This window comes from Toxorhynchites rutilus, chromosome 3 (assembly GCF_029784135.1).
Source record: "Toxorhynchites rutilus septentrionalis strain SRP chromosome 3, ASM2978413v1, whole genome shotgun sequence".
Classification (NCBI taxonomy): Eukaryota; Metazoa; Arthropoda; class Insecta; order Diptera; family Culicidae; genus Toxorhynchites; species Toxorhynchites rutilus.
In genome coordinates this window covers 9,838,519-9,853,893 of record NC_073746.1, presented here as the reverse complement: position 1 = coordinate 9,853,893, position 15,375 = coordinate 9,838,519, and the positions used below count along the sequence as shown (strand labels likewise).

Genomic DNA, 15,375 nt, shown 5'->3' with positions numbered 1-15,375 from the left:
GAACAGCTTTGCCAGCCAACTCGATCACTTCGGCGGCCGAAACTATATAACGCCGACTAGGTGGACTGGAGCACTGGTACTAACGCGCTCGGCATAGGGATTTTGCCTTTCCCTTCACTTTTCCTCCTTTGTCATGTCCAGACATGGCTGCTTGTGTTGGTTTGTTGATATGTTGTGATGCGAAACGATGTGGTGTATGATTTGGATGAGAATGATCGTTACGGCAGCGGAGCGGGGATTTTTAAGCTGACTGGCTGGCTCGAGAATTACGCATGTGTGAGACTGCGACCAATGTTTCGTAATTTTTTTTCTTTTTCCTTTCCAATCGTGCTTCATTCTATTCTTCTTCTTTCTTTGTTTTTAAGAGGCTTTAAACTTTGCAGTTCATTCGCCTCTAAAACTTCATTCTATTTCGCTGCTGCTCTGGTTGCCCGTTTTAGTCGGTACGATTTGAGGAGCACAAAATGGACCAATAAAAAATGGGCACATAGTGCATTTTGACAATGCTTGATATTTCACAATTGTTCAATTATTTATATCAAGAAAAATGAAATGTTATTCGTTATGATAGATGCGTAGATATATTTCCTATCAATTGATGCAAAAACCTTTGCGATCTATTGAGAAATGCTCGAGTTATAAGCGTTCCAAATCTTGCATTTTTACCTACTTGTTCAGTGCCTAGATTTTCATTTCACCCCCTATATCTTCCGGTTAGACGTAGTCCTACGTCAAAAAAACACATAAATATACATGAGAACACCTTTCCCCACTTCGAATCTACCATCGAACAAAACTGCAAATCGAACGACACATGTTAGAGAGATGAAGAAAACATAATACTTAGCTCACGTATCCGCTCGCCCAGCAAGCCATAACAGTAATTCTCTCACCACCACTACGATGCAGGAGTTTCGGACTTATCAAAATTAAATTCGTTTAAAAGCACGAGAAAAATATTCATTAGCAACTCTGAATCGGTCAGACGAAGCTAGGGGAAATGTAAATCACAAACAAACGCGTTGAGAAGAGATTTAGCACAATATGAAATCCAACGCGCGACGATTAGGAACGAGCCGAAACGATCTAACCAAACTCTCACTAACACACCCGAAGCGAAAAAAAACTCCGATGCCAAACACAAGCACCCGTTCTCCTGCACAAAAATTTCAATACACCTCGAAACGTGAAAATACATGGCATATCACTTTTTCAACATTGGAATTCTGCTTACAGCACACTTTAATTCACTTGATTACAATTTTTTTCCAAATTATGCGTGTTGTGCTGTTTGTTTCTTATTAAAAGGAGAATCTTTTTCCGGTTACTTATGAGATGGCACTTTTCTTAAACGAGCACTTCTACCGAAAACAAACGTCTGTATTCGACGACTGCACGAGTGAAACTCCCCAAAAAATACCCCCGACTTGCATGTATTTTCATAGCGGATTCCCCCAGGCACATTGATTTAGAAGTTCGTGTTACGGAAACACAGCTCGGTGGAAACAAAAATCCCCCCTACTTGCATGTATATTTGCAATTTCCACATGTACATTGATTTTTAAGTCTGTGTTGGGGAAACCGTAAAACGGGCCAATCAACCCTTGGCAGTTAGGGCGTTTAGATAACGCTTGAAATTTTACAGTTATTTAATTGTTTATCTCATGAAAAACGAAATTTTATTGATTGTCATAGACGCGTAGAAATATTTCCTATCAATTGATGCAAACATCTTTCCGATCTGTTAAGTAATGTTCGAGTTATAAGTATTCGGAATATGGGTAGGGTTAGCACACAAATCGGCAGAACAAATGTATGGGAAAGAAGTAAGTTCTTCCAGTTTTCATGAATTTAAACCGTTTAGAGATTAGCAAATTGTAATGTATAGCATATCAAACACATCTTAGAGATTTTCCGATTCGATTGGTATGCAAATCATGTGAATTCGTTCACAGTGAAAATAGATATTAACGTTAACTTTGTTGCATAAAAACGTGACCTGTTTTCTGATTTGGCACTCTTTCTGAAAGACGAAGTTCTACATCAAAAAATACTTACAAGATAGTTGTGTTATGTGTTCAGCAAAATTATTCTTATTCACGGATCAGATATTACTGAGACTGCAATGTTGGCGATCGTTCGTCTGTTGAAGGAACATCAAGATTGAAAAAAATAAAGATTCGAAAAGGCTCCGTGAAATTGATCCAACAAATGTAAATGTATGTAAGGTATGTTAAATTTTATATTAATATATTGGTTATATAATTGTTGTAAACCTTCAAATTTAAACTTGCAAAGAGATCAAAAATCAAGATATTTTTCGTAAGGTTGTTTATGACATTCGATTTTCTGATAAGCAGCTTGTGAAAGCAAAGTTCCAAAGTTCCAAAGCTCCCGAGTTCGAAAAGTAGTACACGTTATACTTCAAACCCTGACGTAAAATGACGTTGAGTATTGATGCACAGACGTGCACATTTTTGAAAAAAAAAAATAGTAGTGAAAATGACATATTTTGGTTTTGAAATCACTGTACATCGTAATGGTGTCATTAAAACCTATTAGTGTCTTCAGCAAAGTTATGTATTTTAATGTCATCTAAAACTTTGTGGAAAATTTTTAGTTGATATAACGTAATTTAGGTAGAACTTAAGTTAAAAAACTATTTTGAAGATACTCTTCTCAGAAAAACAGTTATGTCTCAGAACAGTTAAAGTTTAATAGATTAAAAAAAACTTCAGAAAAATTGTAGAGCTTTCAATTTCATGAAACTTTGCTGAAGATATATATATATATATATATATATACTAGCTAACCCGGCAAACTTCGTCCCACCCATTTACTTGATTAATTCTCGAGTAATGCAGAAATTTGTGTTTTATTTGTATGGCAGCCACCCCTAAGAGAGGGGGGAGGGGTATCTAACCACCATAGAAACATTCATTGCACCCTAAAGTTTCCATATGCCTAATTTGGTTTAATTTGCTTGATTAATTCTCGGGTAATGCAAAAATTTGTGTTTCATTTGTACGGCAGCCCCCTCTAAGAGAGGGGGAAGGAGTATCTTAACACCATAGAAACATTTATTGCATCCTAAAACCTCCACATGCCAAATTTGGTTTCATTTGCTTGATTAATTCTCGAGTAATGCAGAAATTTGTATGGCAGCCCCCCCTTTGAGTGGGGGAAGGACTGTCTAACCATCATAGAAATATTTATTGCACCCTAAAAATTTCACATGCCAACTTTGGTTTCGTTTGCTTGGTTAATTTCCGAGTAATGCAGAAATTTGTGTTTCATTTGTATGGCAGCCCCCTCTAAGAGAGAGGGAAGGAGTATCTTATCACCATAGAAACATTTATTGCATCCTAAAACTTCCACATGCCAAATTTGGTTTCATTTGCTTGATTAATTCTCGAGTAATGCAGAAATTTGTGTTTCATTTGTATGGCAGCCCCCCCTTTGAGTGGGGGAAGGACTGTCTAACCATCATAGAAATATTTATTGCACCCTAAAACTTTCACATGCCAACTTTGGTTTCGTTTGCTTGGTTAATTTCCGAGTAATGCAGAAATTTGTGTTTCATTTGTATGGCAGCCCCCCCTTAGAGAGGGGGAAGGGGTCTCAAAATATCACGAAAACCTTCCCCGGCCCCAAAAACCCCTACATACCAATTTTCATGTTGATCGGTTCAGTAGTTTCCGAGTCTATAAGAATCAGACAGACAGACAGACATCACTCCATTTTTATATATATAGATATATATATATATATATATAGATATATATATATATATATATATATATATATATATATATATATATATATATATATATATATATATATCGCAAGCCGCAGTCTTTGTATTAGTAAGAATTATGTCAAGACAAAAACTAGAAATAGATTTTTGTTTCAATTATTTGGCTAGAGGGGTCTGAGGTATCACTTAATTCTAGAAAAGGGGTCTATTGCTCAAAATAGATTGAGAACCCCTGGTCTAGAACCACTGTTATCAGCAAATTCATTGATATTCATTGGAAAAATACACTAGTGTTGGTATTTTTCATTCATTAAAACATAGTCACTGAGTTCTGTGCTGTAGAATGCACTTAACATTATTCATATTAGTGGAATGGCAGGTGATATAGAAAGGCTTCGGGAACGTACAAATTATATCAACATTCTTCATTTATTCTAGAGGGTGAACGTATTCTTCTCACGAGAATTTATGTACATGAAAAATTTCTACTGAAATTACGGTATTTATGAAGGCCTCAGATCACTATAAATCTCTGCTTAATATCTCGATTGTAGTAGTACTTTTGACTCTCACTAGATTAATAATATACACATCTCTAATACTTGTCCTCGCTGGGAACGATTAAATCCGTTTAACACTATTTATGGCCACCACAAACTATGGCATTCGGTTTTCCTCCCCTTCTGCGGTTATGACACAATATGAAAAATTCACTATCTTCGAAAATATGATACAAATTAGCCTCTTATCGTAAAATACTGTACACTAATTGTACAATTGTTACAAACAAACTATAATCCCTGAATGTAACCGTCCCGAAGACGGACTTTGCGAGTGTTCTCCTCTCAATAATATTTCAACTTGTTCGCATTCACGTCCGGAAAGTAGGTCCCGGTAGTCTTAACAAGCGAGAGAGACTCCTTGGTCGCAGCTGTCGGAGGCAGACCGACCGAAGCAGCAGCAGCAGCAGTTTGAGGTTGATACATCAACCGGCTTGGCTCCACCTCCGTCTGGTATGTCTGGCCTCGGAAGATTGCAGCAGGATGATGATGCAGCAATGCCAGTGTCCCCGGTGGAAACGCCAGCAGGGGTTTCTCCGGTTCCTTCGCTAGGCACTCGTGCTCTTTGATGTCGGCAAATGTCTCGAACAGTTTATGGCACACAACGCATTTCAGTTGGTTGCGTAGCTGGGGAAAAATATTGTTCACGTGAATTTGGATCATTGAGATGAACATTTTAATTTGGATGAATACCTTTTCTCTGCCAGACGGCTCCGGCTCATGAGTCACAGTCGCACTCGGTTCTATCTTAATCTCGCGCATGTGTTTCTCCAGAATCTGAGAAAAGCCTCCGAAATCGGGCGCTCCCAGCAGAGGCATTGAAGCCGGTTCCAGTGGGAAAAACATTCTCGAAGGGGGGCTTATTGCACCGGAAAATTTTCTACCTCTGCCATTGTCTTCATTGTTGGCGTGTGGATCTTTACCGAATTTCGGTTCCGATTGCGTCTCGACTGGGTGCTCCTTTTGGTGCTCCACTTGTTTGGAGTCGTTCTTCTCCAGCTTGAAGCTGGTGAAGATGGCTTGCGGGGAATCCTGGACCTGTGTTTGAGCAGGTGGAAGATGCTCTTAATATGTTCGCTCGCTTGTTGTTGATTCGATGATTCTTATGTGGTGTTGAACGATGATTGGAAATGTACATGCATACACATTGGTTTTTTGAGGGTTAGTTAAGAGAAAGGATAGGCATTCTCTCCTGAAGAATGGAAGAATGGGTTAGATTTAAAAGATATTTTCAGTTTTTGTAGTGAGAGATGAGTTAAGGTTTATACACTCGACAAGAATATTAGAGGAACAGAGTGCGAAGTTGAATATTTTAGGTGATTTTTTAAATGCTGTAATATCGTGAAAAATCAACACATAAAGATGGAATATACCTCATTTTGAAGCTTAAACGTTCTCAAGTATATTTTTCGAATGTATTTTTATCTGGGTGTGTAGATGTAGCAGATCGGGAAGTTATAAAAATCACTTTCTTCAGTTTTTTTTTCAAACTTTTTGTAGACTAACAATTTTTTTTGCCAACCAACTGAATAGCTAATTTGTTGATTTAATGAAAAAAAAATATTAAAATTTCTTGCATCGAAAAAAGTGCTAAAAACACGTACATGTTTTTGAAGTGTTGTAGAAAATATTTTGTAATTTTGTAAATATTACAGCAAGTCCTAATGTTTGCAGGTAAATTTTTAGCTTAGTGTATCCCCAAAATTCCTGTGAACGTTGCATAATGGCAGGTTCAGCCGTTTTTGTAGCCAATCTATCAAAGTTTAGAATATATTAGAGGAACACTTCATTGCAAACTGTCTCAAAACAACAAAATGCTATGCGTAACCTCAAAATGAAAATGAAAATGATTCGTTTAAATTTAATATTAATTTTCATCAGTTTTTGGGTGTGAATTGTGTATACAGTGGGAGAAATTCCTATGAGCACTCCTAGGTTTTTACAGCATCAAATCCTCAGGTGAAATTAAGTAGGAACTTTGGAGGGGGCAGTCTCAGGGTATGGGTCGCATTTTCAGGAAGAGGAAAGGCGGCTTTAGCCGTAATTTCGACGAGAATCAATTCGGAAACCTGTTTGGAGCTGCTGGACAGTGTACTGATAACGTTGATCGAAGACGTAACGAACGACAGCTTCATCTTACAGCAAGATAATGCGGCAATTCGCGTCGGCGTCATGGTTTTCCGAAAGAAACATTTTGAACCGGCCAGAGTTGTAGCCCGGACTCGAAACCTATCGAAACCCTATGGGGAATTCTGGTAAGACAGTTTACAATGGCGCACGACAATTTGGAACAGTTCGTAAATAGCGGACATGTGTTAGAGATGAGTAGAATAAAATTCCACGAAGAATGCTGGATAACCTGTAGATCTAATGCCAAACCGAATTTATGATACGATTTTTAAGAATGTAAAACCTACCAAATACTGAATTTATCAGTTCCTTGTTTTAATCTATTTTTGAGAATAAAATATAAGGTACGTTTATAAGAATTTCTACTCCGAGAATGTGTTTCTATAATTTAAAATAACCCAACACAAACAGTTACAATTTCAACAAGACACATTCATACATTGTTTTGAATGCCTAGAATAAAGTATATTTAACGTCAATTTCGTTCAAAAGTGTTGTTTGTTTATTTATTGCGCTTAAATATGACAATATCAGCTGTCCATTTTCTATAAGACCATTTCTAAATTCATAAGTATTATCAATGAAAAATTCAAAACGATCGGGTGATTTACAATAATTGGAAAACTTGTAATTTCGGCTAAAAACCTGGAAAATTCGAGTTGGAATACTATTTACCAAATGCTGTTGAACGATTTTCTTGATATTGTTCCCATTTTTCCGGAATTGCGGCTTTGAGCTCTTTAACCGTGGTGTACCGTTTTCCCTCAGTGTAGATTCCCCACAAGGATCCCCCTAAGATTTTCAACAGGATTCAAGCCTGAAGGCTCGCAAAAGGCAGGCAGTTTGGAGGCAGTCCAAAAAATTAAGTTTTTGGTCCTTAATCCATTGCTTAGTTTCCTTGCAGATATGATTATGATATGATATGTGAATTTTTTGTGACGATATCCACGCAAAAACGGTAGGAGAGAGGATTCCAGAACATATATGTAATCCTTGAATGATGTGAAAGCTATATTGAGCATTCCGGTTGCACGGAATCCCGCCCAAACTATGCACGAGCTTCCACCAAAATTCTTGGTTGAGAATAATGTTCCTTCTTCCGTAAATCACGCCAGTACCCGTTGAAACCAGCAGAACCATCCTAATTGAACTTGTCTTCGCCAGTGATGATAACCTATACATTGAAGAACTTTTCGTTATGGTATATAGCAAAATGTATTCTTTTGGAAACATTCTTTGTCAAAACATATCATGTCCCACTGTCGGTTCATGTGAGCATTGGCAAAACTCAGACGTCTTCCGATGTGAGATGGTGCAAGATAAGGGGCTTTAACCTTATAAACCCTCTTTATGTGAGGATTTTTACCAAAACTTGACGAATTGTCACCCGAGTAACATTTAAATTGAAATATTGCTTCATTTGCATAAGCTATTTTAAGGTATTCGAAGCTGTTCCAGCTATTTCCCGCTTGTCCCGGTTAGAGAGCTTCGATTTATGTGGAACACTCTCCTTCTCACCGTATCCTTGAGCATTCGTCAAATAATAGAGTACTACTTGATGGGATCGTCCAATCCGACGAGAAATTTCTCTGATACCAACATTTTCTTGATGAAATGCATCGATGTGTCTTTCTTTTCGCTCCGTGAGCACTTTTCCCTTTGGCATTGTCCAGATTTATTGATCAAAACAACTAAAGCAACGGAAAAATGTAACTGGTCTTATAGAAACTTGACACTTGAAAATTATACCTTTGGCTTACGCTCAGCGCATGCACACACACATATCAAAATCATGCAGTGTATGGTATTCACCAATACAAATACACTAGAATAAAAGTTGAAGCATTGTTTGTTTACCATGGCACGGAGCAGCCAGATCATCATCTGGTCTTATAGAAGTTGGACAGAATGTATTCCATCTTCATTTGTGGATTTTTCACGAAGTTGCAACATCACCCAAAAATTCGACTACGCACCCTGTTCCTGTTCCTCTAATTTTTTGTCAAGTTTAGTTCATTTTGGATTACTTACATTGTTGTAAACTTCCATCACGTGATTCTTCCGAGGGCGCCCCCGTTTTCGATTGAACAACGTTTTACTCGAGGAAAATTGTAGAAAATTGGCAGCCTTCTGTCGATCCGTCTGTGAGGCGCTCGCTTCGGATGATGAATCTCCCAGCCCGGAATCGTCTTTCTTCAACAACCGATAATCGATCGAGGGATTGGACAGTAATTTCGATTTCAGCGGGGGAGATGTGACATCTTTTGGGAAGAAAAGAGGCAATCCCTGATTCACGACCGAGGGACCTGGCTCGCCATCTTCGAGCTTACGCTTCAGAGGGGATTGATCATTGTGACTTCCATTGATGTTTCTGGGCATGCTCGATTCAGATATTGCTGAGTTCGCATCCATCATGGCACGTTCGTTCAAATGGCACATTTGTTCGTTGAATTTGTACAGCTGCTCGAAGTATTCCTCTCCCAATCCACTCTCCGTCAACCTTTTCAAACTTTCTGCATTTTCTGCAGCTAGAACCTGCTCATAGCTCATGTTCTGGAGCATTTGCATCCTCATGTGTAGCATCATTTGGAGCGGAAGACTTCTGAACGTCAGCTCAGACATCACCGTCAACAAAGCCAACATCGGATGTCTTGCTGACTCATCAACTGATGGAGATTTCGGTGGTTCCTCTTCATCTTTGTCCCCTGCGGGGACTTCCGCCGATCGATTGTACATGTTGAATTTGTTCAGCAGATTTTTCGCCATTTGGAACCTCCGATAGTCCACCTCGGTGTCCATTCGTTCGTGTTTGCGTTTGTGGCTCAAAAGTTGTCCGCTCGAGTGCAGCACATAGTGACAGTTCTCGTGCATACAGTGGATGTGGTTACAAACTCGCGAAAACCGGCAATTTTGGTACGTGCAATCCTCCGATTTGAGGAACTTCTTGTAGCCCTCGCGCAGCAGTGTCTCATGTTTGAGGTGGTATGTTTTGTGTTTTTCTGTGAAGCAGTGGAACCGTAAATTAAGTTGAACGTTTTTTTTAGCAATCTGACTATTACAACTCACCCATATCCGCCTTGTTCTTGAAGGTGTACTTGCAATTCTCGCGCCTGCAGTGGAAGTGAGTCGTCTTCTGTGCCTTGAACGCACAATGATCCGTGTTGCACTCTTCGGTGGCTCGAAACCGCTGAAATCTGTGACAGAAAAAAACAGACAACATTAAAATTACCATACTAATGCGCCACACTAATCTCCGCTCTTCGTACCCATTCTTAACGATAGCTTCGTGCTTCCGGTGGTAATTGGCGTGCATCTGAACGTCGCTCGTGCTGATGTACACCTTATCACAGCTCTCGTGCACACAGTGGTAGTGGGTGTGCTTGTGGTTGTGCTGACACTGACCGTACTGGATGCTGCAGTCGTCCGACGAGGAGAATCGATAGAAGCCATACTTGAGGGACTCCTTGCGCTTCTTGTGCCACTTGAGATGGCGGATGATTTCGTACTTTTTGTAGAGCACCTTCCCCCGGCAGAACGTGTCGTAGCAGTGGAAGTGCTCGTGCAGGTTCTCGTGCTGGCACTTCTCGTTGCTGCAGTCGTACCCGGAAGCGTACCGCTGTATCAGGCCGTAGTTTTCTGGGGAGAGAACGAAGACACGCGTGATGAGTGTGGGTGCGCCAGATGGTGTGGGAAACGGGGTCTTACAACTTTTAAAATTGTTAAACTCGCGAGTAATGGAGCGGTTTTTTGTTCGCTCTTCAAATATGTTCCACCCGATAAAACGCCGCTGGCCCGCAGAACCGGGCAGGCTGGGATGCAATAATTAGTAGAAACTTTTGCCTCATAAACGGAATCAATTCATTTATTACCTCCGCTGGTAAAGTTTTCTGCAATAATTAATTCTCTGCTGCTCCCGCTTGAAATTTCGCAGAAAGGAGAGAACGAAATATTTCCATCATAGATCGCCCGCATGTAGGCTACACTGCTGCACACGAACGCTTCTGAATGAGGAAGCTGGGGCAATATTTGAAAACATGTTATGAAATGATTTTTTGATTTTAAGAAAATATTATTTAGGAAATGTTTAGTGCATTATTCCATTTAGTCGGTGTTAAGTCAGAGCGGACCAAGTCGTAAAATTGAAAATTTCGAGTTATTAATTACATTAGGTTAAGCATTTCGAAAGCTACATGTCACATTAAACAGATTTGGAAAACCACGCGCGCAGCAGAAAAAAACGTATCGAAATTGATTCGAATGCTCTATGAAAACCCCTTGTAGCACCAAACTCCAAGCTCGTTTTTTCTCGAAACCATAAAAATGTCACATGGTCCGGTCTGACTTGACGCCGACCATTTGATTTCTAAAATTTCTTCTGACATTTTTCCTGTTCATCTGTTAATAATTCCGTACGCTTTTCTACATGTTTTAAAATACTTCATGCGGGTGTGTGGAAGAACTATCCTTTGCTTTTCACTTGTTTCCTCTATAATATGTGAATTTGAATAGTAAGCAAAGTATTTCTACCTATATTTCCGAACATCAAAAAGGAAAATCACAACTTCAAAGAACCAACAAGATATCAGTCGTTCATGTTAGACTCGCAACAGCAATGCGATCTAATTGAGTTCTAAGACATTTTTCATGTATTTCTGGTATGTATTGAATATCTTTGTTACATGACTGACAAAGATTCGGTTCATAAATCGGATTGCTCATCCGGAATTCCTGAACAAATAAATTAAGTTATATTTCCATGAACTGACACAATGAGATGCGGATGGGGTTGGCCTTCTAAGTTTTTTATCCATTCAAATTGTTTTCCTCATATTTTCAATGTGCATTTTGAGATTAATTTCTGTTCCATCTGTGATATTTTATAATATTGTTCAGAGGAATCGTATTCGTTTTTCTTGAATGGAACTCCTGTATCTAATGGAATTTCACTTCCTCAACTTTGTCTTTTACTTTATTTCTTTTAACAAAACAGAGTTTCGAGGTTTGAAATGCATAAAAAAAATCGATGGTTTTTTAATCCATTTACTGTTCGGACTCTACCAAATGTGAATTGAATTCATTTCAGCTCTTTTCGTGATAACTTCTCACACATTACAGCTAAAATATCAGTCATGATTTGATTTTAAGTTGTATCACAACTGCCCAGGTTGATAATCGCATAAACACAATATTTTGCGTAATCCAAAACGAGAATGTAACTTTTGCAATCACAAAGAGAGTATTTGTGTACGATTGAATGGCACGTAAGCATTGCTGGTTTGATATGTTATGAAACATAGACAATAGTCGTGAAACTTAGATAACAGGGCTCGGCAAAGTCATATTCAACTGAGGATAGTCAGTGGACTACGAAAAAATTCGCCTTCGTATCCATTTGGAAATGAATTTTGGCTTCTTCCAGCAGTTTATCCGTCAACACGACTCAACAGTCATTCGGGCGTTTAGTTGCTATCTCTTTCTACGTCTCGACCATCGCATTGCATTCTTCCCCGTTGAATGGACTTCATTGCATATTAAAGTGTCTCCCCCCAAAATGAATTCGTTTCTCACTCTCATGTACTACGTGTGCATGTATCGGTGTTTTAGTTCAAAGTGGTTTGACATATACTATACTACCGTTCTACGCATAGTTGTCCCATGTTCCAAAATCAGCAACTGATAAAAACGCAAAGTTTTTTGGCATATTTGTCTACCAGAAGCTATAAGCAATTCAGTTTAGCAATACACCGGGTTTTTGACGTAGGACTACGCCTAACCGTTCAATATAGGAGTCCATTTCAATATTTCGGTGTGAAAAAGTGTTCAGTTTTTGAACGCTAATACCTCCTCAATTAATGAATGAATTTTGGTTTCAAATACTCAAATTGATAGGAAATATCCTCAGCAATTGTTTATATGCTACATATTACGGGTTTTCAGTCCGTATAAATTTCAAATTAATGAAAAATTGGAAGCAAGAATTACCTACATTCCCATACATTTTGTCTGCGCTCCCGCAGCAAACAGTTATTCATTACAAGCAACCACGGGTACGGGCGAAACGTATGGACAAGGTGAAGGAAGGGGACAAAAAAGAGATTGTAAATGAATATAGGCGGTCGCTACAACGTTAACTATATGGCTAAATAAAATGAGCGATGGTAGTTCTTGACCACCTCAGAGACGAATGAACTCTCAGAGTTTAAAGTCTCTCTAATTCAATACCTTCCTTCCTTCATGACCACATTCTATCATTGGACTCCAAGCAGGAAAGACGCTATGTTGAGATTGATTTTCAGCATAAGAGATATCGCTGCATTTTCAGGCGATGTATGCGGAGTTTCAATGGGATGTGGAGCAGAAGAGCCTATCGAAGTTGAAAGCGGTGGGAGCGTCGCGCCGGGTGAATGAGTGGCTAATCGCGCTCGATTTGATAGAATGCTGGAGTTTTTAAACGGTTTTATTTAGCTGTGGCATATTTGTTTGTTTGTTTGTAACATGTTTGTATATGGCGTTGTACCACATTAATTGAAATTTGACCCCTTTCCTGTTGACCGATTGATCTGAAATTTGTAACACACCTTCATCTCTGAAGTCGTTATGAAACTGCGTATTTCATGATCTTGAAAATTCAAGATGACGACCGCTACAAAATGGAGGATCACACATTTTCTCAAAGCCCCATCAATATGGGTTATCAGGGGATTGACCAGGAGAACACAGTTAAATATGAAAAATGCAAACCCAAAATGGTCGCCACCACAAAATATTGGATGACAATTTTTTTTTTCAAAGCCCCATCAATATGGGTATCTAATGAAAGGGATAGACTAATAGAACACAGTTATTCATGAGGAATGCAAAGCCAAATTATATCTCGATACCAAACCGTAAATTCCTATTACGATATGCTTGCCATCAAGTGTGTATTCGTTGCCGGCTGAAAAATAACCCCTACAACATTTGCACAGCACGACATTTGCACAACAAATTTTGATTTTTTCGTATTTGCATCTAAACGTTTGAGTGTTTGTTGAGTGTGCTGAGGATTTATTTTATACTTTGATTTTTTCTGTAATTTTGTGTATGAAAAGTTGGTCATTCCGGGATCTGTGCTCCATTATATTCGAATAATGGACACCCTACGTAGTCCTACGTCTCTCCGGTTATATCCCCGTCATTACCCACCCGTCTTTTTTAAGAGCAGTAAACTATTGTCTAACGAAATGTGAAAAGTTCCTCTCACTTGAATCAATCAAGCTCGATTATAAGTTCAAAAATTCATGGTGTGACACTTATGCATAGAATATCAACATGGGACAAATGAGCTTGATGTTGTTTTTTTTTTAAACCTAAGAACAAACAATAACTTTTTTTGTGTTTTTCCGGAAGATTAGGCATAAAAACATCGTTTTATGAAGAAAAGTGAAGATTTTCCAAAAGTAACATGGGACAACTATGCATAGAACGGCAGTATAGGTGAGCTGGATTTTTTTTATATCGTACACGAAAATTACTCACACATATAAAATCGCGTGCAGTGCCATAAAAATCTGTGTTTTTGGTCTCGAAAAATCTTTTTATCTGTGTTTTTTCTCAGAAAATCTGTATCGAAATCTGTATTAACCCTTTGCGGTCGTTTATCTGCTCTCAGTCACCACAGCAGAGAAGTATCCTAATATTAGACTGTCAAAAAAGTCCTGCGGTATTTCCGCGAGGTGTCGTTGTAAGCGCGTAGTTCTAGTTGTATTCATTGTATCGAGTCATACTATAGCTTGTTGGAAAGGTATTTTTGCGCGCTATAGTCCTTGACAGTGTTTTGTTTGGTTAAATCGTTCGTGAGTTATAGTGTCGCAAATGTGGAGCAAAATAAAGAGAAAATCCGACATATTTTACAGTACTACTATGACAAAGGCAAAAATGCATCTCAAGCTGCCAATAAAATTTGTGCAGTTTATGGACCCGATACAGTTTCCATTTCCAACGTTTTCGTTCTGATGTAGAGGTCGACAGTTTTTTCAACGTTTTCGTTCTGATGTAGAGGTCGTCGAAGATGCGCCACGCTCCGGAAGGCCTGTCGTCGAAAATTGCGACAAAATCGCTGAATTAGCCGAGAAAGACCGGCATAGTAGCAGCCGTAGCATCGGCCAAGAGCTGGGGATAAGTCATCAAACCGTTATTAACCATTTGAAGAATGGGGGCCACACACGTTGACGCAAAAAAACATCTTTGACCGTATCGACGCATGTGAATCGCTGCTGAAACGCAACAAAATCGACCCGTTTCTGAAGCGGATGGTGACTGGCGATGAAAAGTGGGTCACTTACGACAACGTGAAGCGCAAACGGTCGTGGTCGAAGCCCGCTGAAGCGGCTCAGACGGTGGCCAAGCCCTCATTAACGGCCAGGAAGGTTCTGCTGTGTGTTTGGTGGGATTGTCAAGGAATAATCTATTATGAGCTGCTTCCCTATGGCCAAACGCTCAATTCGGACCTATACTGCCAACAACTGGACCGCTTGAAGGTAGCACTCATGAAGAAGAGGCCATCTTTGATAAACAGAGGCCGCATTGTCCTCCATCAGGACAACGCCAGGCCACACACTTCTTTGGTGACGCGCCAGAAGCTCCGGGAGCTCGGATGGGAGGTTCTTTTGCATCCGCCGTATAGTTCGGACCTTGCACCAAGTGACTACCACCTGTTTTCGTCCATGGCGAACGAGCAAGGTAGTCAGAAGTTAGCCACAAAAGAGGCCTGTGAAAATTGGCTATCCGAGTTTTTTGCCAATAAGGAAGCGAGACCCTTCTATAACAGGGGTATTATGAAGTTGGCATCTCGTTGGGAACAAGTCATCGAACAAAACGGCGCATATTTGACTTAAAACAGATGATTGTAACTAATTTTATGAACAAATGAAAATTAAAAAAAAAATA

General features: G+C 39.3%; 1 protein-coding gene across 2 annotated transcripts in view; it reads right to left on the bottom strand.

The window, feature by feature from the left end:
- Window positions 1-4,188: 4,188 nt before the first annotated feature.
- LOC129779277 (uncharacterized) overlaps window positions 4,189-15,375 on the bottom strand; it is a 73,387-nt gene continuing 62,200 nt past the window's right edge. For both annotated transcript variants that reach the window (XM_055786674.1, XM_055786673.1), the window contains exons 3-7: window positions 9,714-10,083; window positions 9,514-9,641; window positions 8,479-9,446; window positions 5,011-5,355; window positions 4,189-4,944 (exon numbers count right to left, since the gene is read on the bottom strand). In XM_055786674.1, coding sequence (XP_055642649.1) covers window positions 4,603-4,944; window positions 5,011-5,355; window positions 8,479-9,446; window positions 9,514-9,641; window positions 9,714-10,083 — 2,153 coding nt within the window. In that variant the 3' untranslated portion in view covers window positions 4,189-4,602. The remainder of the gene's footprint in view (window positions 4,945-5,010; window positions 5,356-8,478; window positions 9,447-9,513; window positions 9,642-9,713; window positions 10,084-15,375) is intronic.